At 38.4% G+C, this 25,801-nt stretch overlaps 1 protein-coding gene across 4 annotated transcripts; it reads right to left on the bottom strand.

Moving 5' to 3' along the window:
• Positions 1 to 12,238: 12,238 nt before the first annotated feature.
• AREG (amphiregulin) lies at positions 12,239 to 24,956 on the bottom strand. Of its 4 annotated transcripts, XM_020884867.2 has the most exons (8): positions 24,874 to 24,956; positions 21,981 to 22,092; positions 20,468 to 20,698; positions 19,451 to 19,501; positions 17,620 to 17,821; positions 16,731 to 16,886; positions 14,673 to 14,772; positions 12,239 to 12,498 (listed from the first exon to the last, which is right to left on the bottom strand). In XM_020884867.2, the coding sequence occupies exons 2-7, from the start codon at positions 22,039 to 22,041 to the stop codon at positions 14,679 to 14,681; spliced, it is 795 nt and encodes a 264-aa protein (XP_020740526.2). In that variant the 5' UTR covers positions 22,042 to 22,092; positions 24,874 to 24,956; the 3' UTR covers positions 12,239 to 12,498; positions 14,673 to 14,678. The 4 variants fall into 4 exon arrangements, with proteins under 4 accessions (XP_020740526.2, XP_070314398.1, XP_070314397.1 ...); XM_070458297.1 differs by lacking the exon at positions 24,874 to 24,956 and having other exon boundaries at positions 14,661 to 14,772; positions 21,981 to 22,320; XM_070458296.1 differs by lacking the exon at positions 24,874 to 24,956 and having other exon boundaries at positions 21,981 to 22,318.
• Positions 24,957 to 25,801: the final 845 nt, after the last annotated feature.

The raw sequence follows: 25,801 nt of genomic DNA on the forward strand, positions 1-25,801 counted from the left end.
TAGTCAAAAGTTTGAGACCTCCATGCAGATTTCTATACCTCTTTCTCTGCATATGTTTTTCCTCTATGCTATTCTGTCCCATAAGTCTCAGCTGTCTCAGACTCCCTGTATGCAAATCTATGTTTTCTTAACTTCCTGAGACTTCCATGCTCTGCTCAGGTTTCGTTTCCCTGTGCTGGGACAGGACATTCAGGTAGAAATTCAGGCTAGTAGTAAAGCCTACCTCATTTGCTCTCCTTTTCTCAAGGATCGAAATTCTGCATTGTCTATTGTCCATAATTTGAAAAGTGTTGTTTTTTATTTTTTAGTTGTTAATGGCACAAGTTTACCCCTAGTTACTAAATCATGTCTGAAAATTAAATTCTTCCCATAATTCAGGAACAAATAGATAAATTTGTCATGGGAAGTTCTGCCATTCCAAAATGCAAAACCTCTCATATCCAAGTCATAATGTTTTACATTTATTTTTCCATGATCCTACTGCTTATGGAGAACTTTTCCTTAAAACCTAATAGTCACCTAGTCTTATAAATTAGAAGTTATAAATTCTAAGAGATTCTGTTAGTTGTGAAAATTTGTGTTGTGTTTAATTACAATCTATTTTATTGGCTTCCACTTTTCAATGTTTCTGCACACACACACACACACACGCATATGTATATTTTTACAACAATGATAAAAATGACAACGTATTGCCCAGCTTAAATGCCCACTTTATTCATCAGATTTTCTTTTTAATTGTTTGGATTGCTTCCAAGAATGTAATCCACACAAAACTATGAATATTTGCCATCCCTGAGGATTTTCACAGGAATGTGATGCTGTCTGTAAGGATAATTTCAGTGGAAAGTTTGAGTATTAATGGGCTAAGACTAGAGCTTCCCAGTGGGTCGACATGGGCTTTAGTAGTTAAGTTTTGATATATTTCCAAGAAAAAAAAATAATTTCCAATATGCTTGAGCTGCTAATGATTTCATCCTTTTCTTATGATAGCATAGACCTATAATCCCTTATCAGAAACTTTTGAAATCAATGTGCTATGAAATTTAGAGTTTTTCTGGTTTGAGAAAGGTAATACTTTACATATTCCATATATTTTATAATATCCCCATCTGTGAATGGGCAACATGGAAATCATACTCCTTGATATTTTTGCAATGAAATGAGTAAATATTCTCACTAACTGGAATAAACAAATAAAAACAACCAAAAAAGTTATTATTGGAGATTTTTAGACTTAGCAGTTGCAGAAAAGGAATTAAGGATAAGTATCTAAGGTCCCTAAACTTCCCTCAGAAGGTCCCTAAGAAGCCTCTAGGAACAAAATATGTCCAGATATTGATACAATTGTAATATGCTCATTTACATTGGTTATCTTCCCTGGTGGTTCAGATAGTAAAAAATCTGCCTACAATGTGGGAGACCCAGGTTCAATCCCTGGGTCAGGAAGATTCTCTAGAGAAGGGAATGGCAACCCATTCCAGTATTCTTGCCTGGAGAATCCTGTGGACAGAGGAGCCTGGTGGGCTATAGTCCATGGGGTTGCAAAAGTTGGACACGACTGAGCGACTAACACACATATACATTGTTCATTAGATTAAAATGCATGTCAGATGTATATTATCAAGGGTGAAACAGATCACCAGCCCAGGTTGGATGCATGAGACAAGTGCTCGGGGCTGGTGCCCTGGAAGACCCAGAGGGATCAGGTGGAGAGGGAGGTGGGAGGGGGGATCAGGATGAGGAATACATGTAAATCCATGGCTGATTCATGTCAATGTATGGCAAAAACCACTACAATATTGTAAAGTAATTAGCCTCCAACTAATAAAAATAAATGAAAAAAATAATAAAATGCATGTCAGAGAAAGTATCATTTATATTTTCATTGGAAACAACAGATAAACTTTCATAGAAAACTTTTTCTTTCTTAATTTATGAGTTTAAGTACCTTTCTACTGAAATAAATGCACAATATTGAAGGAAATATAAAGGAGAAGTAATCCATTAGCACTGGTAATCATACTATTCCGGGTTTTACAACATCTAATCTTTTCATAATACTACTGTTTGAAAAGCATTTACAGATATTATGTGACTCTTCTCAGAATCCTCTGGGGCTTATAGTATGGGTACTATTATCAACCTCAATTTGCACGTAAGAAAACTGAGGCTTAAAAAAGCACCTGCCTTGTCAAAGGCCATTCAGCCCTCACAGCTGGGCAGAGTGCTCACTTCACTGTATTTCTCTGTCAATCCAACTGCAGCAAAACTTTATTGTAATATGTTTCTCATTGTAAAGAAGTCATTTGTTCTCTCTACATGGGTTAAGAAACCCTCATTTATTTATTTATTCATATATTAAAATTAAAGTGTAAAGACTTCCCTGATGGTCCAGTGCTTAAGACTCCATGCTTCTACTGCAAGGGGCATGGATTCAATCTCTGGTTGGGGAACTAAGATCCCACATGCTGCATGGTTCAGCCAAAAAATAATTAAAATGTATTGGGTATTTACCACGAGTTCTAGGCACAGCACCAGCTCCATAGAGTTCTAACTTACTTAGCTGTGGGAAATGCCTTTTGGAAAGAAACAGGAACTTCATCAACTAACTGAGAAGGCCAAAATAAAATCAAATTCCTAAAATTTGTATAAGCCTCCTTGGGGAATAATAAACTAGACTTGTGCCCAAGGAACCATTTCAGTACTAGTAGAGAGGTCCCAGACAGCACTTCTCAGGGCCTGTTTTCAGATGAGGCCAAGGTTAAGTGTTGATGTACCTGTCTGAGGTTCTATAGCTCATGACATGGCAAACAGTCTCTTTACCAGACCAACGGCCTCCAACTCAGAGTTCTGTGTTCCTTCCAGCATTCCTTTCAGTGAAGTTCAGAGTATTTTTAAAGTAGAGTTATCTTCTCTCAGTGGAGGGGCATGAACCTGTGTAAATGAGGGGGAAATGGCATGCAGAAGAGAGACATACAAAGTCACACAGCAGATCCAGGCCTGACAATGGACTCAAGCGCCCTAAAGCCCCTTCTCACCACACCGGCCCCCTTCAGTGAGCACAGGTGCCGCTGTATCTGTCGGGCTCAGCGCAATCAGCAGCCTGGTCTCTGGGCAGTCTTCTGAAGACCTGAGGGACAGACAAGCTGATTGGGATTGAATTAGGAAGTATTTCATTTTCCTTGCCCACGATTTGTCTCTAATCAAATCCTGCCCCAGTTCAGATCGTCTCTGTTTACTTTTTTTTAAATTAATTTATTTTTTATTGAAGGATCATTGCTTCACAGAATTTTGCTGTTTTCTGTCAAACCTCAACATGAATCAGTCGTAGATATACATATATCCCCTCCATTTTGAACCTCCCTCCCATCTCCCTCCCCATCCCACCCCTTTAGGTTGATACAGAGGCCCTGTTTGAGTTTCCTGAGCCACATAGCAAATTCCCATTGGCTATTTATTTTACATATGGTAATGTAAATTTCTGTGTTACTCTTTACATACATCTCACCCTCTCCTCCCCTCTCCCCATGTCCGTAAGTCTATTCGCTATGTCTGTTTCTCATTGAAGGCTACTGAATGAGCCACATCTTTGGTCCTGGTTTCCTGCACTGAGGCTATTAGCTCTAAAAGCCTTCATGGAATGAGTCATGTGCTTGAAATGATACTTGGGAAACCCAACAGGCAGTCTGCCAAGTCATTTGCAGGTTAACTTTGACTAAGAGAAATACCTGAGAATTAGTGCCTCACCAACATCAGGCCATTCTTGGAATCCCAGAATATTTTAATTAATTACTTGTTTTACTTACTGTTCACATGGGTCGTAGGTAGAGCCCATAGGTGCCAATGTCCTGAAATAAGGCCTTTGTTGATGTGTCCTCCCCCTTCATGGGTAAAGATCACATAGCTGTACAATGTCTTACCCTATAGCACATATTAACATATCTGAGATAAAGTGAGTCCCATTAATTGATATGTGTATGAACATTCATGCTATATTCATGTGTGTGTGATGCTAAACTCATATAATGTAAAATGCTCTTTAAAGAGTACCATATTTGTATAAGCAATATTCTTTTTCATAAATTCATTCTATCTAGGTGTATATCCAGTTATCAAAGTGAAGCACAGTTTTCATCAAATTTTCAGGCAGTAAATAAGAATTCTGCAAGAAAAAAACGTGAAAGAAAGTGCTAGTCACTCAGTCGTGTCCAACTCTGTGTGACCCTAAGGACTGTAGACTGCCAGACTCTGTCGATGGGATTCTCCAGGCAAGAATACTAGAGTGGGTTGCCATCCCCTTTTCCAGAGGATTTTCCCAACCCAGGGATCAAACCTGGGTCTCTTGCATTATAGGCAGATTGTTTATTCCCTGAGCCACCAGGGAAGTCCCTTTCAAGCTGACCAAAAAAAAAAAAAAAAAAAAATTCAGGAATTCTTCCTACCTGATAAGAATAGGCACCAAATGAATTGGAAAAGAGACACATGGATGTAGAAATAGCTCATTGATTCATACAGAACTTCAAAGGTGCTTTGTTTGGGACCTCTACAAGAGTTCAGGTTGGCCCTCCTGATCTCTGGTTATTTGCCCATCCCTGTTACTCTTCACAACAAGGTACTTTGCACATTTTCAGTGGTATTTAATGTAAGGAAGAGCTTCTCTATGGCTCCTGAGTCCAGTATCATTCTTATCCTGCCCATCTTTCTGCATTTATTTCCTCCTTCACGTCATTCCTTTCTTGGTACTCTAAACTGCTAAACTCATTTACCTTTTCCCTAGTCTTGGAAATTTCCTTCAACTCTCTCCCCATAAATGGAGAAACCTGCTTCTTGTGGTTGCACTAAGCATTCTCATGTTCTGTAGAAGGGTTAAGACTATGGTTAAAAGAGTTTTTATTTGCTTACAAACCCCTAGAATCAGAGTTGAGTTCTTGAGAATACCAGATAACTTCTGAATGCATTGGAGAGTTAAAAATATCGAGGAACATAGGACCTTTTAAAGTATTTAAATCCAGAGTTTCTTAATCCTTACCCATGGACTCTTGCATGGTTAAAAAATTAGCTTGAAGGATTCTGTGGGTCCCCTGTAAATGGGAACAAGAAAAAAGTATGAATGGATGTGGAAACCTTTTATTTATTTTCACAAGATTTTGTGATCCCAAAAGGTCCCATAGTTAACCTTTTACAGTGAAAAATTCAGCAAACCAGAATGGCTGGAGATTTGAGATTCCCGTCATTCCCTCCTCCTCCCTTCAGTCTCCTTGACAACTAAAAATAGAAAAAGGTAGTCAAATTGGTCCAGAGAATTAATGGTAAACCTTCTGAACAATGGTAGTAGCATCTGAGCTTCAAATGGGGCTTTCTGCTTCCTCCTTTATTAATTAAAAAAGGCAAGACTGAAGGTTTGGACACACCTGACCTATTCACAGGCAGAGAAACTGAATGAAGTTCAGCCTGCTTGCTCAGTCATAGCAGGAGAAGGAAGAAAGTGAAGGTTGGCAGGCATGGGAGCCTCATCTTTGCAAGTCAGTGACAACCCTTCTGACAACCAAGGGCTTCCCTGCTGGCTCAGATGGTAAAGAATCTGCCTGAATGTGGGAGACCTGGGTTCAATCCCTGGATTAGGAAGATCCCCTGGAGAAGGAAATGGATACCCACTCCAGTATTCTTGCCTGGAGAATTCTGTGGACAGAGGAGTCTGGTGGGCTACAGTACATGGGGTCGCAAAGAGTTGGACACTACTGAGTGACTAACACCTTCACTTCGATAACCAAGGGCCAAGGGATTTTTGCCTACTACTAATTCACCAAGTAGGTAAGTCATCACATTCGACATCTTATCTGAGGGAGAATCAAGTAAGAAGGCAAAAGAAAAAGTGGAAATATTACAATACTGAGGGGAAGTCACTTTGCCTCTGTCAATGTGGCAATGCGGTGTGGGAGAAAGGCTCCCAGCTAACAAGGAATGAATGAGGTGTACATCATTCACAATCCACTTTTCACTGGACCCTGTGGAAATAAATTTAGTAACCTCAGAAATACAGCTTTTGCACTAACCAGAAGTGAAGGCTGCTAATGTCTGTCCTCTCTGCTTTTCAATATTATGCCTAAGACATCACGGCATAGTGTAATTTCCCTACTCCTATTCACCTTTCCCGACTAGGTAACCATTCTTATGTTTCATGTGACCTTTTATTTTTAATTAACATAAATATTAATATAATCTGTGATATTTGTAAAATGTATATTTAATTAACATAAGGAAATGTGAACTGCCTTGGTTTATATCTATTTTCTTGAGCATTATCTTTAAAAACTTTTACATTAAAAAAAATCTACCCCTACTACTAGGAGGCTACCTCATGTTTCTCACAGCTGCACTGAATTTTCCAGGGTGCACCCACCACATTTGACTTTTCCATTATCAAGTAATAGACACCTAGATTGCTTCTAATTCCCCACTATCATAAACAACACAACAATGAACATCCTCATGCAAGTTCTTTCGTGGGCCTCCATGTCTCAGAAATATGTTTACGCTGGGTAATGGGGTATATTTACTTTTAATCTGACCAAGTGTTATTATAATGGCAGTTCCAGGCTAATCTCCAACCAGTAAAGTTTAACTGGTTGCCAATATTATCCATCTTTCTATTTTTGCAAATTTGTTCAGCATAAAATGACATTCATCAGCATCAATTCTTTGGCACTCAGCCTTCTTTATGGTTCAACTCACATTTGTACACAAATACTGAAAACTTGTTTCTGCCCTTATTTAAATATTTTTATTCTTATGTTCCTTGGGTTTATTCTATTGATATTTTTCTAAATTGTGAGTTAAATATTTAGCTTAAGTTGTGTCCCTTTTAAGATTTTCTTGTTTTCTAATAAATATACTTTAAATCTACAAACTATTAAGTACTATTTTAGCTATGCCTCACAAATTTTGACAAATAAAACATTTTCATTAGATTCTAAGTATTTTGAAATCTTCTTTAAGATAATTTTTAACTCAAGAGTTTTTGTGTTAGTGTCCAGGCATAAAACAGTTTTTGTTATCCTTTAAAAAAGTTCTAGTTGTATTGCAGATGATCTAAGCTGCCAACCACCTCACTACCAGCATGCACACACATGTATCCAAAGCAGTTTATGATATACTTGGTCTCTCCAGAGAGTCCTGGAGGAAGCTTGGATTGCCCTGTGCAAACCATCACTATGGTTATAGCACATGCTCAGTAAATATTTATTGCATTATGATTAAATGAACATAGTATAGATATGTTTGCATGTGTGTGTTTTGAGAGATGAGAGGTTAAGATGAAAATATTCACACAAAATATTACTAAAGAATTCTGTTGATTTCTAAGTCATAGAAGAAAATAAGTGTCACTACTTTTATATTAGTCACTCAGTTGTGTCTGACTCTTTGCAACCCCGTGGAGTGCAGCCCACAAGGCACCCTGTTGTGACCCCGTGGAGTGCAGCCCACCAGGTTTCACTGTCCTTCACTCTCTCCTGGAGTTTGCTCAAATTCATGTCCATTGAGTCGGTGATGCCATCCAACCATCTCATGCTCTGTCACCCCCTTCTCCTCTTGCCATCAATCTTTCCCAAAATTAGGACTTTTCCCAATGAGTCCACTCTGCATCAAGTGGCCAAAGTATTGGAACTTCAGCTTCAGTATCAGTTCTTCCAGTGAATGTTCTGGGTTGATTAGGATGGACTGGTTTGATCTCCTTGCTGTCCAAGAGACTCTCAAGAGTATTCTCCAGCACCACAGTTCAACTGCATCAATTCTTCAGCACTTAGCCTTCTTTATGGTCCAACTTTCACATCTTTATAAGACGACTGGAAAAACTACAGCTTTGACTATATGGATCTTTGTTGGCAAAGTGATGTCTCTGCTTTTTAATATGTTGTCTGGGTTCGTCATAACTTTTCTTCCAGGGATCTTTGAATCGCATGGCTACAGTCACTGTCTGTGGTGAAAAAAGTCTGTCACAGTTTCCATTGTTTCCCCATCTGTTTACCATGAAGTGATAGGACCTGATGCCATGATCACTGTTTTTTGAATGTTGAGTTTTAAGCCAGTTTTTTCACTCTCCTCTTTCACCTTCATCAGGAGGCTCTTTAGCTCCTCCTTGTTTTATGCCATAAGGGTGGTGTCATCTGCATATCTGAGGTTATTGATATTTCTCCCAGCAATCTTGATTCCAGCTTGTGCTTCATCCAGTCTGGCATTTCACATGATGTGCTCTGCACATAAGTTAAATAAGGAGGATGACAATTTACAGCCTTGAATTACTCCTTTCTGAGTTTGGAACCTGTCTGTTGTTCCATGTCCAGTTCTAACTGTTGCTTTTTGACCTGCATACAGATTTCTCAGGAGGCAGATCAGGTGGTCTGATATTCCTATCTCTTGAAAATTTTTCCACAATTTGTCATGATGCACACAGTCAAAGGCTTTGGTGTAGTCAATAAAGCAAAAGTAGATGTTTTTCTGGAACTCTCTTGCTTTTTTCCTATGATCCAATGGATGTTGGCAATTTTTCTCTGGTTCTTCTGCCTTGTCTAAATCCAGCTTACATATCTGAAAGCCCTCAGTTCACACACTGTTGAAGCCTAGCTTGAAGGATTTTGAGCATGACTTGCCAGCATGTGAGATGAGTGGAATTGTATGGTAGTTTGAACATTCTTTGGCATTGCCCTTCTTCAGGATTGGAATGAAAACTGGCCTTTTCCAGTCCTGAGGCCACTGCTGAGTTTTCCGGATTTGTAGCATATTAACTGAAGCACTTTCACAGCATCATCTTTCAGGATTTGAAATAGCTCAACTGGAATTCCATCACCTCCACTAGCTTTGTTTGTAATAATACTTCCCAAGGCCCTCTTGACTTCACACTCCAGGATGTCTGGCTCTAGGTGAATGATCACAACATTGTGATTATCTGGATCACTAAGACCTTTTTTGTATAGTTCTATGTATTCTTGCCACTTTTTAATATCTGCTGCTTCTGTTAGGTCCATACCATTTCTATCCTTTATTGTGCTCATCTTTGCATGACATGTTCCCTTGGTATCTCTAACTTTCTTGAGATTGCTAGTCCTTCTCATTCTATTGTTTCTTTCTATTTCTTTGCATTGATCACTAAAGAAGTCTTTCTTATCTCTCCTTGCTATTCTTTGGAAATCTGCATTAAGATGGGTATGTCTTTCTTTTTTCTCCTTTGCCTTCTGCTTCTCTTCTTTACTCAGCTATTTGTATGACCTCCTCAGACAACCATTTTGCCTTTTACATTTCTTTTTCTTAGGGATGGTTTTGGTCACTGTATCCTGTACAGTGTTACAAACCTCTGTCTATAGTTCTTCAGGCACTTAGTCTATCAAATCTAATCCCTTGAATCTATTTCTCACTTCCACTCTATAATCATAAGGGATTTTATTTAAGTCATACCTGAATGGCCTAGTGGTTTTCCCTACTTTCTTCAATTTAAGTCTGAATTTTGCAATAAGGAGCTCATGATCTGAGCCACAGTCAGCTCCAGGTCTTGTTTTTGCTGACCCTATAGAGCTGTTCCATCTTCGCCTGTAATCGTTCAATAGACTTTTATTTTGTTTTAAGGACTAAGAAATTACATGGAATAATAAGCAATTGCCTAGAACCTTCACAGTGACTATGGTAGCCTGAGTCATCCTTCCCAGTGTTGGTGACAGCTGAAAATTTTCAATTCAAATACACTTTTCTGCAAACTCATTAGCACCTCATTTGGTAATCTTGAGCATTTTGTGGCTTCAGTTACAACATATATATTTTGACAACTCTCAATGTATAATTCTTCACCTCACTGGATTTCAAACTTGTGTATCCAACCGCTTCCTGTATCTCCTGACATCTCAAACTCAACAGATCCAAAGCTGCATTTATTATCACACTTGTAGACCTAGTTTTTCCTCTCATCTGCTCAATTTCAGATGGAAGGTGAGGGCCAGTGTTGATTCAGTTGAATGATTGCTCAGGCTGGTACTCATTTCTTCACAAATCCATTAAAAACTAGAAAGGATGATTTTATGAAATAGAGAAGAGACATTCTTCATTCAAGTATAACTAAAAAGCCATGCTTTCTTTTAGAATATTCAACAAGTTAGTTCAAGAGATGGCTACTTAAAATTGTGTCACTGTCTTCCCAGCCACTAAAGCCAGGAACCTGAAGGCCACTCCAGATTTCTTCTCTCCTCTCTCTATCTTGTTCCCTTGGCTTTGTTTTCAGTAATACCTCACCTTATTTTTGCTTTTCCAATCTGCAAAAACATCTCCAAATACATCTTGGGTTTCTCATTCCCTCCCTTAACTTCCCAACTTCAACTGTTTTTCTTTTCACTCTTAGAATATTTCAACTGCTTCCAAGCTAAACTTCCTACCTCTGGCTTTGGGCTTTACCTTCACCATAGGGTTGACTGTTAACCTACTTGAAATGCAAATGATCAGTACTATCCTTGATCAACTGGCCTGAATGGTTCCTCAATTAACTCACAGTGTAAGCTAAGTGCCCTGTGAACCCCCGCTCTGACCAATCCAACTTCCCTTACAGCCTCTCTTGACTTTACCCTTTGTTTCAGTAATCCTGAACTATTTTATTTTATTTATTTTTTTTGCTGTTGGTACTTTTTTTTTTTCCCCTTTTTGAGGCACACTCTTTGATGACTTTGTAATTTGCTTGTGACTCTAATGGTTTCTCTACATAACCTCTACTCACCCTTCAAAGATTATCTCAGGTGGGCCCTCTTCAAGAAACCCTTCCTGCCTCAGTCAGCCTGCTCCGGATAAGAGCTCCTCTAAATCCCATGAATTCCTGGTACATATCGTAATCCAGCTATTTACTGCACTGTATTGACAAGACGCTCTCTCCTACCAGTTTGGTGGTAAATGTCCCAAAATAAAGGCTTTTTTTTGGTCATATATCCCTAGCACTATATTTGAGTCATCAACAATAAATAATCAGTAACTGATGATGAGGAAAATATATACTGTAGATGTGTACACAGAGGTGAACCAGAGGTTCTCAACACTGACTGTAAATAGGAATCTTTAAAAAATACAGGGACCAATGACCCACTCCTGACCATTTAAGTCAGAAACTGTGAGGAGGGTGGCAGGGTTGGGATGAGGATTGCCACTTTGACATTTAAAACTCAACTAATAATGTGTGAGACTGGGAGCCAGTTGGTTAGATGATCACTGGGCAAGGATTTGGAAATCCCAGTGGCTCAGTAGGTATAGAATCCGCCTGTAATGCCAGAGTTGCAGGAGACATGGATTCAATCCCTGGGTCGGGAAGATTGCCTGGAGGAAGAAATGGCAACCCACTCTAGTATTCTTGCCTGAAAAATTCCATGCACAGAGGAGCCTGGAGGGCTTCAGTCCAAAGGGTCACAAAGAGTAGGACATGACTGAGCAACCACATGCATGTTAGAGACAGATGGAAGTGCTGATATTTGAGGCACCTTTCATCCATTTCATTCATCATGAAATCCCATGAGATGATTGCTGGAAATATGCTTATTACTGGTGAATAGTCTCAAAATATACCCTGCACAACAGAAAGGTTATTTTGTTTTTCACCCAGATAACTTAGTTGACCAGCCAGGGATGACTGAATCATTCCACAACCTTAATGCTTTTGAAAGAACATTCACCAGAAATATACATGTATTTGTTTAAAATAAGAAAAGAGTGGAGAAAAAGAAGAGTGGGTTTTAAATGTTTTATATATTTATGTCATGATATTAGGGAAAGAAGTCTCAAATCTAAATACTTCCTGGTATATGCAAAAGGCCATATTCAAACCTTATTCCTTTCTTGATTATGGTCATGATAATGATGGGCAATATGTTTTCTCTCTTTTATAATATCTATGTCTACTGTAACAGAGAAGCTATGCCACATGTTGGTTTTAGAAGCTTTTATAATTTATGGGATTTGCAATAAGTTCTATATGGAATAAGAAAGAGCAGTTTGGGACATCAGTATTTGTAGGAGGACTAAGTGACTCTAGTTAATAATTTTCCCATTAAGAGTACTTTCTAAGAAAACAGTTAAGTTTTGAAAAGAAACATCAAAACAGTAAAAAAATAAATAAATAAAAAGGGTGGGGGAACTCCTTTTAAAATGATCATTTAAATGTTAGAAATATACCCTAAAGTCTTACAATCTCAAAAGTCATATTCAAACTCTCAATCTGTTTGCTTAAAAAAAAAAGTTTAATGAACTGCAAAATAAATACACTTCCATTAAATATTAAATAAATTATTTACAACTTGAAAAAATACTTTTTATCTCCATGCATCTTTATGTACAGAAATAAGACTTAACATTAAAAAGTGACAATTGAAAGTTTAAAACCATCAGAACGAAAAGGTTCTGTTTTCTTAGGATTCGCTGAAAAGAGGAACCAATGTATCACTTGCAGATGTGACTTGGCAGCGACTCCGATCTGATACCCTGTTGGGAAATAAAATGAACTGTTAGAGACAGCCCAATTCCAACATAGCTTTGAGATAAGGTCAAAGAATAATCATCTATCAGAATTTCTGCCAATTTTTTTTTTCTAGGATGTCTTGCGGAAAGAGCTAAAAGCTTTTTAGAGACAAACTAGCCCTTCTGACTTGAATCTGTCTTTCACATCTGCTTTGGTTATATGCTTACTTGGGTAGAAGACTGTATATGTTCAAACCTGTTTCATCAAATTCTGTTTATTAAAACTGCAACACTGAGAATAGTGATGAGAAATAGTCTTCCTAACCAATCTATGAAGTGGACATAATTAAAAACAAAGATGAAGTGGCTCAGTATATTTATGATATACAGTTAATTTAGGATAATTAGCACCAAGGGCATAATAATAGTAGCTACCAGTTAATAGGCAGCCACAATGCGCCAACACAGCATATTCCTTTTCCTAAAGTCATTCTGGACCTCCTTTGAGAAATTTCAATTGCACTAAACAACCAAAAATAAACTCTTATTCATGCTGGTGACTTTAGCTTCAGAACATTAAGCCAATTCATTAATAACTTTTGATGAATAAGTATTGAGTATTGCATTGGCATGGATAATTATCTATTTCATGACTTACTGAGCTAATTCTGTAATAGGCTCAGAATGTAATGCCTGTACTTAACCAATGCTAAAGATAGTGTTCTCCAAGCATCTGGAATGTTAATAAAAAATGGAACCACAGACTTAGTAGATTTAGGATTTGGCTTAGAAATATGCATATTGAGCAAGTATCTCAAGTAATTCTTAAAGCAATTGAAGGCAGAAAATAATATTGGGCTGGCCAAAAAGTGCATTCGAGTTTTTCTGTAAGACTGTAAGGAAAAATCCTAACATACTTTTTGGCCAACCCAATAACTTAAGGATGTGACCTCTTTCCAAAATGTCTGAGGAAATAGAGTTCCTTCTTTTGACTGACATTAAGAGTCTCCTTGATCTCCTTGCCTCCCCTCTTCCTCTGGAAGTTTGTTTCATCAGCTGTTGACTTTAGTTATCAATGAAACATCCCTCTCCATATTTTCTCCATACAACATGCTCAGCTCTCTCTCTTTACAAAATTTAAAAAAAGAATAAGAACTACAATCTGTACACTAACCAACTTCCTCTCAAGTGTGAGTCCCCTCCATTCCTACTTTTTTTCTGTGTAAGGATATCCCACCGGTGTTTCTACTTCCTCATATTTGTAATGCAGGTGCCCTGATGTTGGTTCTCCACCATGTGAGCTCAGCCTATCAGTTCAACCTTATCTTCTCCAACACTATTTGAACTAGGTCATCTTTCAAACCTTTCTAAAATAATCTAGCCCATCTCACACTATCGATCTTCCTTTCCACTTATAATCACTTGTCCCACTCTCATCAGTTCTTTGAGGCTCACTTCCAATGCCATCCTCCATCGCATCTTTTTCTGCTCCCTACATGCAGCCCACTGGATTCTATCTCTCCTTCACTGGAAACTCCTCATATTCCATTAGTTCCTTTTTTATGACTTATATTTTACTCCCCCTGATATTCTTGTTTCTTGCAATTTTTTTTTCTATCTTCAAAACACGAAGCTCTTTGAGAACAGAATTTGTGTCTCCTTCATTTTTCTACCCCTTAGAATAGTAAGGACATGCTCCATTCTCAGTATGGAACTGCAACTCAAGCTGAAAGAATAACACTTTTGTGTAGCCAATGTTCATAGTGTACTGTTAAGAACACGTGCTTTATGTAGAACAGACTTTTGGACTCTGTGGGAGAAGGCGAGGGTGGGATGTTTCAAGAGAACAGCATCGAAACATGTATATTATCTAGGGTGAAACAGATCACCAGCCCAGGCTGGATGCATGAGACAAGTGCTCGGGGCCTGGTGCACTGGGAAGACCCAGAGGGATCAGGTGGAGAGGGAGGTGGGAGGGGGGACCGGGATGGGGAATACATGTAAATCAATGGCTGATTCATGTCAATGTATGACAAAACCCACTGCAATATTGTTAAGTAATTAGCCTCCAACTAATAAAAAATAAAAAAAAAGAACACATGCTTTTCTTATTTTTCTTCAGATAATAGACGTTATATTTTTTAAATTGTAAAATATTATTTAAAGATATCTTTTAAAACTCAAACCTGCAATAATACCTTCAGTTATGCTACAGCATGTGCATTTCCATTTTCTTGTCGAAGTTTCTTTCGTTCTTCAGCGACACCTTCATATCCCCTGAGGTATCGTCTTCGAAGCCTTCAGAGAACAAGATATTCTACTGTCATCAAAGTTCTATTCACGTATATATTGACTGGGGTTTCATGAGCACAGTGAATTTCTTTCATGAGTCCTTATGGACCACTATACACTTACTGACCACTCCACCAAACCCAAAACCAAACCCAGCTAAAAAGTATCACCAATGTTCTTTTAAGGGAATCTTTATGTTGACTTTATATAACCATATTCCCAAAGTACTGAGATTTAAACAAATGTGCATTGGGATGCAAACTTTTAGAAGGCATGAAACACATCCATATTTTTCCCCAAAACAGCACAATTGCAGGTACAACTGGAAGAAGATAGTATAGCTTTACCACAGAAGGGCTGTATACTTGCACAAACTAATGTAGATGCTTGTTTTTTTTTAACAGGCTTAAAAACAAATTGATTTTATTTCTAAATATAATAAATACTTCTAACTTTATTTATTACTACCTGATACCAAAAAACTCAATGGTCTGAAATGTTTTAGTGTTGTTCAAGCAATTCAATTTTTATTGGCTTTTTTATCTACTAAATGTTATTATTAAAATCTTCAGAACTTTTGTTGTGATGTTTGGGAAAAAACTGATTTCAATTTTGAAAAAGCAGCAACTGTGTCTTAGGCTGGTATTTGCAATGTGTTTCAAATACAGGAGAAAATACAAGAGAAAAGGAAAACATGACAAAGTTTTTCCATACTTTTCCAAAGGATTATTAAATATTTCAATTTGAATAATTATGAGTTTTTGAATAATTCTTTCAAAACATCTTCCCTAACTGGCAGTTTCTTCTTCTGTAATTCTGCATCAAATAATAATGGTGTCTGAGTGTATTTTTCCTAAACACACTTGCATATCATATTGGGCTTGAAGTACCAACAGACCGAAATAATTTCTCGGATGTGCAAAACAAACATAAACCACACATCAAACTTTACGTGCATCATAAAATTGTGTTTTACCTGGCATTTTATCATTAGCTGATCTGAATTTAAAATAATAGTAAACAATGACAGAAGATAACCCCTTGTTTCCTGAATGGCAAGAGGAGTAGATCATGTATACAATCCAGTTGTTAAAAGTAATTTACCAAGACCTAAAATTAGAATAATGAGTCTTGCTTTTCCCAAGCTCCAGTAGCACATGAGTCATCACAGAGCCATTCACACGCTCCCCCAAGCTCCTTAATCTACTGGCTTTTGTTTGACAGACAATGCCATTTTTACATACCCACCAGTGACTACTACCTAGGACAGTCTAGTGCTAACATCCATTGGTCATGAAGTGAAGTAAGTGATCTGTTATTACGAGCACAGGGAAGATACTGCTAGAATGAAACAGTAATAGAATTGTCCCTGCTTCCTACGCCATGCCATATGGAGGAAATGTTTTGTTTTTGTTTTTTTTTTTTTGTAACTGAATTCCCATACTGCATTTGACAATAACAAAATAGGCATAAGCTCTAAAAAGTCAGTACCATGCTATCAAATTCCTAACTCAGAATTTTGCATTCTGACAGAAGCAGAAGACATATCTTTTCTTGGCTCCTGGTTTGAAGCTCTTTGTGAATTTTTAGTGTCAAAGTAAGGTCTCTGACAACCTAGGTCTTAATTAGCTTCTGGGAAGCTTGCTTAAGCTTAATATACTAATAGAAGGTATCAGCAATCTGAGATTCGGAAATAGTCATGAGTAGACATATAACATGAAACAAAACCATCAATTTTTAAGTTCAAGAAAAGGGATTCATATATTAAGTGTCAATGGTGGTCAGAGGAATACATTTAACCATATTCTGTGAACTGTCAATAAAGTGGAAAGATATGGCCAAATATCACGTACCACTAATAGAATAACTCACGTAAAATATGATACCACATTAAGATAAAAATGCTGAAAAAAAATCAACCTGGCATTACTTTATTAGGGATTTTAAAGACATGCCTTACTTACAGGATTGTAATGACAACAGCAATAGTTGTGAAGGTCATGGCAGAGACGAAAGCAGCTATAGCTGCTAAAGCAATTTTTGATAAATCGCTGTCGACCATGCTCTGAGTTTTCATGGACTTTTCCCCACATCGTTCACCGAAGTACTCTGTATAACATCTGCAAACAACCCACATTTTAAAATTACAATCACTGAAAAGATTCCAATAAATTTTATGTTCACTTTCCAGAGCACAAACCATCATTAATTCTAGCATTCAAAAAATCAGTCCAGACATTTATTTGTATTTCAAAATGATGAGACGTAGAATGCATTCGAGCCTAAGGTCTATTAGTATAAGAACAAGTTGAGATTAGTCTGGGTGTGATAGTCCAGGAAGACACGCCTTTTCATTCTTTGTGCTCCGTGTATGACCAACTGATGAATTCAGTGGCTAGTTATGCAGCTAACACATTCCACCACCATTTAACGTGCTAGCAGCTTTTAGGGGGAAGGAAGCAAGAACAACATTAAGTGAAAACTACCTTAGTTCCTTTTTTATCAAGAGGTTTTGTAAAATATATATTGCAAAATGATGATTTCCACCAGGGTTCAGCAAACTATTGCCCATGGGTCAAATTTGGCCATTTGCTAGGTCTTTTATAGCAAGCAAGCCGAGAAATGTTTTTGGTTTTTTTTTCCACAGTTTTAAATGGCCATGTTTTAATTGGTTATATGATAACCATACATAATCTTGACCCACAACACCCAAAATATTTCATATGTGCTTCTTTAAGGAAGTTTGCCAACTCTTGGTTTATACATTGAAAAAAAGCAAATGGTTTTCTGCAACTAGGGATTTCAGACACAGTGTTAGAAATATAGAATTCCACATGATTTAGGGTAACTTACTGGCATGATACTGTTTCCAGTTGCTCTAAAAATGTGCATTTTCCATGAATGCAGAAATTTTGAAATTCTGTATCACACAGATTTTTCTTCTTTCTGTTTCTTCTATTTTTCCCATTTTTGCCTCCCTTTTTCTTTCTCTTGGGTTTATCTGAAGTCTTTTCGCTTTCCGTTTTGTTTTTCTTAGGCTTAACTACCTGTTCAACTAAAACAATAAAAAGGAAAAGAAAAGATTTATTGACAACAGCCTCTTTGTATGTGGAAGACCATTTTGAAGACATGAGAGAAAAATGTCCTAGCAATGAAAGTTCACAGGGATAACAGCCGTATCGGTATCATTTTTTAATGCAACTCATATATAATAATTGAACAAAGGCAATATCTGTATTATGTGGCATTTAGAATTTGAACACACTTGTTATTTTATTAGCTTAAAAACATATTTTGATTTATTTGTATCAGTATTATTATTACTGATAACAGGAATAATAGGAGTTACTTGTCTAGGAAAATCCATGAAATATTTTAAACATTTGTTTCTACTTCTAATACATACCAGGTTCTTGGTAACAAGCATTAATTTAATTAAACCCAAATCATAGTTGAATGTATTGTTACTATCCACATAATACAGATAAGAAAAAGTGGAGTCGAGCAAAGACAAGAAAATTGCACTAAGACAGTAGCTAGAAAATGGCAGTGCTGGGATGTTAAAGCCTATTAATACTTGATTATATTCTGTTTTCTCTTGGAAAAGCTCAGTTCCATTCATTAAAGTGGGGTTTGGGTATATTTGATGATTTTTTTACTCATATCAGTCTTGTGCTATCATAGTTGGGAATTGGTGTGTATTACCTGAAGTGAAGAAAACAGAATTATACAGTAGAGTTAACTTTCTTCAACTCCCTGATTACAGCAGATTATAATTAATTGATACATTCTGGGGGCTAATTTCTGTGATCAATCTATTTGAAAAATAGGAGTCCAGAAACATTTGTACTTGATGCTTCATGGGTTCATCCTAGCTCTTCAGATTCACAGAAACCTTTGTTCAGTGTTATAGCTTTGCAGGGTATAGTTTACCCACACATTAAATATAGGAAGGAGGAGTTTCTATGTTAGAGCTGTGAATTTCATCTTACTAATCTCTGCATAGGTTTATCTGAGCAAGTATTTAGTGAACCCAGAGAAAAGAGTCATAAAGTCATAATAAAGTTAGTCATAATGGTTCTGCAGTGCCCAGTAAAGAGAGAACTCCAGAAACATAAGGAAGGGTAGCAAAGCTGAAGCCCTGTGATTAAGGTAATGAAAAATTAAATACTTTGAGTATTTTAGCAGTCATTATATCAACATTAATAACAGTCAAACCAGGAGCAATGTTTAATAGGTGGCTATGCAATTTTTGTGTTGAAACTTCCCTCTGAAGATAAGAAAAGTACCCCAAATTAGAACAGTTCCTCTAACAGAAACATTTTAAATTGATAATACAGCACTTTATCAGATACATTACAAATTTTAAACAGAGACAGTCACTATGCTGAAGTGCTATAATAGACATTATCTTCATGGATCAATTTTCACTGTATTTTACAGTGCATTCTAATTTTGGCCCCTAGCCATTTTCATTCATCACCATCAATTCATTTGGTCTTATGAAATACTAACTTGAAACATTCTTAAGAGAAAAATTTCTATAGTCTTATTAATGGTCTCATCTCATCCCCCTCCCAAAATAAGAATTATAGATGGACCCCTTTCCCACCTTATGTAAAAGCACATAAAGGAGGTGTGGAGCAAGGGAGGAAAATGGAGTATTTGATAAAACTTTTCCCACCTGCCATTGTCTTCATGTTATCACTTGCTATTCCTTCACCAGTTCTGGGAGCTAGACAGAGGGGAGGAGTCAGGGAAACTAAGATCAGGAAAGAAGACGCTTTAAACCCTGCCTTCATAATGGATGCTCCTAGGATATTTAGATCTGATTTACTGATGACCTTGTCTGCCCTCCAACTCCAAAGTAATATGAGAGTAATGAACAATAGTGACCTCTTACCCTCGTACCCTCATTTTAAGTAAATGCTCTTTTTGAAAAATCAGATAACAGCAGAAGAGATGAAATTATAGGTCACTATTATTTAACTGACAAATGAGATTTGGGGTTAAACAGAGATGTTAGTGACATAAAATCCATGCATATTTGTTCTTTAATATTTAAGTGATATTACTATTATTACTACCAAGTTCGTAACACAATACACAGTGGCTAAGATCCAATCATTCTTTTCCCATTCATCTTTCTGTTCCCTTACCTGGGTCTCCTGCACTGCAGGCAGATTCTTTACCAACTGAGCTATGAGGGAAGCCCTATTTGAGTCCAACAGCAGTTATTTAGAGAAAAATGGTGATGGCGAGTGGCTATAAAAGCTGAGATATAAAGTATATGAGATTGGTTGATGTCTATATTGGTTTCTCACATAGGGGAGTGGTCATGTGGCAGAGTATCTGAAATCCAACAGATTGGAGTTTCTCATTCTGGCTGTGGAAATTTGGGCAAAATGCTTAACCTTCTTAAGCTTCAGTTATCACATCTGTAAAATGATAACAATTCCTACCTCATAAAGTTGTGAAGATTAGACTTAGCAGACATGAAACATTTGTTAGAGCTCCAGACACAAAGGTTGTGCCCACTAAAAGCTCTATTTGAGTTTCCACCTTAACTAGCGGGATGCACAACAGTCATACACACAAGAAAGCCACTGGAAGATCCTGGAGAGGCTTTTCTTTTGAAGCAGCTTTGCTCATACAAACCACATATCTTATAGGCTATACTGTCATCTTATCCTCTACTCACCTCTGACTGAATCATCTACAACATAGCCAGATATCTGTGGTTCACTATCATACTCTTCTGAATAGTCATAGTCGATCCCCGAGGACAGTTCACCACCAGGAGGCGTTTCACTTGCAGAGGAAATCTCACTTTTTGAGGTCACCTCAAATCTGTTGGCACTGTGGTCCCCAGAAAATGGTTCCCCTTTTCCAGGGTAGGTGTCATTGACGTCTAATCCAACAGTATAATGGGCTATGGGAGTGAGAATAAGAGGAGAAAAGAAAAAGTTAAGCGGGGTGACTGTTCTCTCCAGTCAGTTCTGTTCGGGAGGAATGTTTATCTTCAAAGCAGTGACTGCACATGTGTTTTTGTTTGTGATTGAGTCACTTATGAAAGCTGCTTCGTACTCTGCCGACAAGGAAACTCAGCTGTCCCAATTACAGAGCTTCTTTCATTTAGGTTTTCTTTTCCACACAGATAATCTACATTAATTTCCACATCAAAAACCCACCAAATAGGCAAATTAATGTAATATAATTATTTAACATTTAATATAACTATTTAAGGGGCAACATCTAAATATGACCATAACTTCATATATAGAATAGAATGTTACCTGTTCCATTTTAATAAACAGTCTAGAGATCAATCCAGTATCTTCTTAACACATACTTACCTTTTAAACATTATGCATATCAAATGTAAAAAGTAATATGAATAGTAGTTGTTAATAAATTTTCTTACTGTCATTGTTTATTATTGCTCTCACTTAGAGAAGAAACTAGGGACTAGGTAGGCCTTGGGGGCCAGTTTCAAGCTCCTGGTTTATCCTTTGCTGTTTAGCGGCTAAATCGTGTAGGACTGTGTTGCGACCCCATGGACTGCCAGGCTCCTCTGTTCACGGAATTTTCCAGGCAACAATACTGGAGTGGGTTATCATTTCCTTCTCCAGGGGATCTTTCCAACGTAGGGCTCGAACCCGCGTCTCCTGCTTGGCAGGCGGATTCTTCAGGTCTCAAAACAGTGTCAGAGTGGTGCTTTTAAGTGGAACTTCTCCCTGGGACGATGTCAGGCCCTCTAGTGTCAAAAGAAAATCACTTGACAGAGGAGACGAAGAATTTAGGTAGGAGGTAGAACTCCTAGATCTGGGACTTAACTACTCTTCTCCAAGATCTCGGGAAATCACTTTACCACTCTGAACCTCTGTTTCTTTCTCTGTCAAAGGAAGGGCCTGGATCACAGGATCTCCAAGCTCTCCCTCCTCTGGACTAAAGTGAGAGTACAAAGATTCTCAGGCAACCTCCTGCTGGCCTGGACCCTCTAAGACACCTGGCCTCTTTTCTCTACCTGCATAGGAGGGGCCGGTATGTCGATTACCTCCCACCAGACCGGGGGATACCCGGGGGACGGGGGGGGGGGGCGGGTTTTTTTTTTTTTTTTTTTTTTTTGGAGATGCATCAGCAAAATCCAAGGGGCGACCGATTTGGCCGCGGTGGGAGAAGCTCCGGGCAGCTCAGAGCCGGGATGTCCTCACCTGAGCCGAAGATGAGGAGGGACAGCACCACCGGCGCCAGCGGCAGCAGCGGGGCTCTCATTGGTCCCTCGGAGCGGCGGCGTTGCGGTCTCTGGGGCAACTCGGCCGGGAGCTGCGGGCGGGAAGAGGCGGTGGTGGCAGAGAGCTGGGACTCGGGGGGCCGCGTGGCCGAGCTCGCAGGCCCGGCCAGCCTGGGGCGCTGGAGGCAGCTCCTGGAGGTCGCCTCGGGATCCCTGGGCGCGGGCTCCCTGGGCTCAGGCTCGGGCGCCAGAGGTGCGAACATTCCGGAGGTGCTGCGCGCACCTGCCGCTTTATAGGCCGGGCGGGGACCCGGGCATCGCCCGTGACGTCACTGCCGCGGAGGGTGGAGGCGGGCGGCCTCCCGGGAAGAGGTTGCTACCCCAAAACCACACACGGATGCCAGGCGCCCCACCTCCCGGGAGGGCAGAGAGCCGCTGGAAGGAAGTGAAAATTAAACTTCTTGCTGCAAGCTGAAAAAAAAAAAAAAAAATTTACCAGATCCATACAAGGGACGGGAGTGGAGTTTGGGAGCTAGGAGCTGACATTCAGAAGTCCCGAACTTTCAACCTATCTGAAAATCCTCCGAATATACTTTGGTTGATCGTAGTGTTACCACAGACAGGAATTAACTAGAAAAGAACTCCATTTTAAAATGTTAAAGTACCTTAAGATCAGGAGTGACTTAACAATGGCCCGATGTCTTTAACAATAACGGTCATAATATGACTACAGAGACCACCTCCTAATGAGAAGCTGCTTTATTTACCTTATCTCACTCGGGTGCCTTTCCCCACCCCCTACTGTGATGCGGTCACAATTTCCAACCACCTCCTGTCCAATTTCTTTTTGCGGCCCAGGACCCGTTCTTGTCAAAGTTATTATTTATTGATTTTTTTTTTTTTTGGCAGAACAATACACTAAAAATATTACCAATACCACCTCACTCAAAACCTAGGGAGGTCTAAGTATCATTTTCCCTGTTTTACAAGACCGACAAATGTCAGCTTTACAAGGCAGGGAGGACTTCACACAGCTGGTCATGGCAGGAGCCAGATAGATTCATCTTCAACCTCATCTCACTCTTAAACTCTCTTTCCACTCCGATAAAGGGATTTAGACTAAACTTCTCTTTGAAAAGAGAATTTCTACAGGAGAATAATATTTAACCTAAAGGGACAATCTCTGCTGATAGCATATTGGCATTGGATGAAGAGTGGTGGCCAAGATTTTGCTTCTGGAATCCCAAGACAGAATGGGCCAGCTTTGAGAGTCCATTTAGAACCTAGCAGGGCATTTTAATCATGACAAGTAGATAAAGTGAAGAGAGAGGGAAAGAGTTGATTAATTTGACTAACTTCGATGTGGAGACAACTCCAGAACTTGATTTTTCATGACTTGAAGAAAAAAAAAAGCATTGTTCTAAGTATTTCTTTGTCCTGAAGGTACCTGTCTCTTCCGTGACTGTTCCAGTAAAACAGTTCTTTTTAGGAATGTGGCTCACAGGGGCCTGTGTCCTAATTCTGGGAAACCTTTTAAAAGTTGCATATTTTTTAATGACATGTCATAATGATGTAGGCTAAATAGTACCTTACATTTAGTAGGATAAAATAAACAGAGTCATGACTCATGTCTTTGCTCCTATTGGACATTTGTTGAGAGCATATTTTGTGTATTTCACTTGTTTTCTGTTTTATGCAGGGAGGTAATTAAACGATGACCAGTTTGCAGTAGCTCAAGGAGGTGAAAGTCAGATGCAGAGCAAAGTAGGACTGTTATATCAGATAAGAAGGATTGAGTGCCGTGAAAAACCAGGATACAGTTTAGTTTTGTTCTGTGTATCACGGAAAGCATTGTGGAAAGATGGAGAGGTCATTCAATGGTCTTCCCAGAAGCAAGTGTAAATGAAAAGAATACCTGAAGACTAGGTGTGACCGAGAGTGGAAATCAGATGAGAAAGATGACCCTGCCCATTCCAGGGTGAAGCAGGGGCCTGCATGGTCATCTTTTTTGGTGGATGAGGTGACTGTGATTCAGAGAGACTCACATTCTTACCAGCAGATTTCAAAAGATGGTGGAGATTTTGTTTAGCATGCAGATTGGTGCCTAGGCTGGTATATCTTTCTGCTCTCATAGGCTTTGATTTTGTTCTAGTCCTTCTCTTCCTCTCTTCTTACTCTTCCTTCTTATTGAAAGTAAAAGTGAAAGTTAAAGTCGTTCAGTCGTGTCTGACTCTTTGCCACCCCATGGACTCTAAAGTCCATGGAATTCTCCAGGCTGGAATAGTGGAATGGGTAGCCTTTCCCTTCTCCAGGGAATCTTCCCAAGACAGGGATCGAACCCAGGTCTCCTGCATTGCAGGCAGATTCTTTATCAGCTGATCCACCAGGGAAGCCCTTCTTCTTATTGAGTTAATGTAAGTTGTACACACCTATCATCAAAAGTGTTTCACTTTGAAGTGAAAGTGGGCTCTTTACATTGGAAATTGTTTTGTCTTTTTCCAGTTGGAAACTTAGAGGGTGATAATTTACATTGGGGTGGAACATAACATAGCATCATAGGGACTGAGTCCTTAGTATGAACTTGAGATTCAAACCAATTGAGTTTTTATATACAAATTCCACCATATAGTAAATTACTTAATATCTGAAAGACTCTGGATTCCTCATCTGAAAATAAGAATAAAGATACCCATGTGCTGTTAAGCAGATTAAATAAAATGCATAAACAATAACACAGATCCTGCTTGTAGTGAATACACAATAAATTAATAAACTTGACTGTTATTAAATATTATTAACCTTAACATTGTGATAGTTACATTATATTAATCACACTGAAGAACTAAGTGACCCTTAGAAATGTAGCTACTCACAGAGTAAGTGATCAGTAATCTCCTCCAATGTTTTCAAGTCATGAACTTTGTACCCACTTCACATTAAGTATTTTGACATTATAGTGCATCACAGGATATCATGGAGTGTCATAATAGTTGCATCACAAAGGCAACACCCCTTGATGACTCATGGTGTTCAGGAATATATGCTTGAGAAGGAAACCAACCCCATGGAAGTGTGGGATTCTTTACATTCTGATTGCTAAGTTGAGACCAGGAGGAGCAATTTCAAAAAACTCAAGTCAAGAAGCAACTCTTTTTATCCAAATAAATTGATGATTCCCTCATTGGTTTGCTATTAAAGGCAGCCCCAAAGGCAAATGTTCCTAGCCAGTCACACACTCTTTTGGTGCCTAGTATCTAGAGCCTGATGATACTTAATATGTAGAGTGGAAAGAAACTCCCTTTGACTCTGCTAAAAGATATTCTATAAAACCCACAGTAGAATAAGTTTTTGTTCATATAGCTGATCTTGAAATTTTGCAAACAGCGTCAGGGTCTGAGTAAATATTACATCATGGTCATTTTTATGAGTCAACACATGAACTCCCAAACTAAAATTAAGAAATTCTCTAAAATATAAGCAACAGTTCGTATATTGTTAACAGATGCATTAGCTCCACTTAGATGTCTATGATTTTCTACTTTTCATCTTGGAAATATCCACTCTAAAGAGTATGTAATTTCAAGTTCCTTCAAAAAGAGACCTTAAATGAACTTGATTGTTTTAATTTGACAGAATGAAATAAAATTTCTTGCTCTTTGTATCCTTCACATGATGACTCTTCCAGAGCAAGGACCAGAAGATGGGACTGAAAGTCATAAATGATCTGATACAGTGGGAACTGAGTAAACACAGTATATAATTACAATATACATTGATATATGTGCAAAAATCAGTCCTCTA

Source organism: Odocoileus virginianus, chromosome 29 (genome assembly GCF_023699985.2).
Source record: "Odocoileus virginianus isolate 20LAN1187 ecotype Illinois chromosome 29, Ovbor_1.2, whole genome shotgun sequence".
In the NCBI taxonomy this organism is placed as follows: domain Eukaryota; kingdom Metazoa; phylum Chordata; class Mammalia; order Artiodactyla; family Cervidae; genus Odocoileus; species Odocoileus virginianus.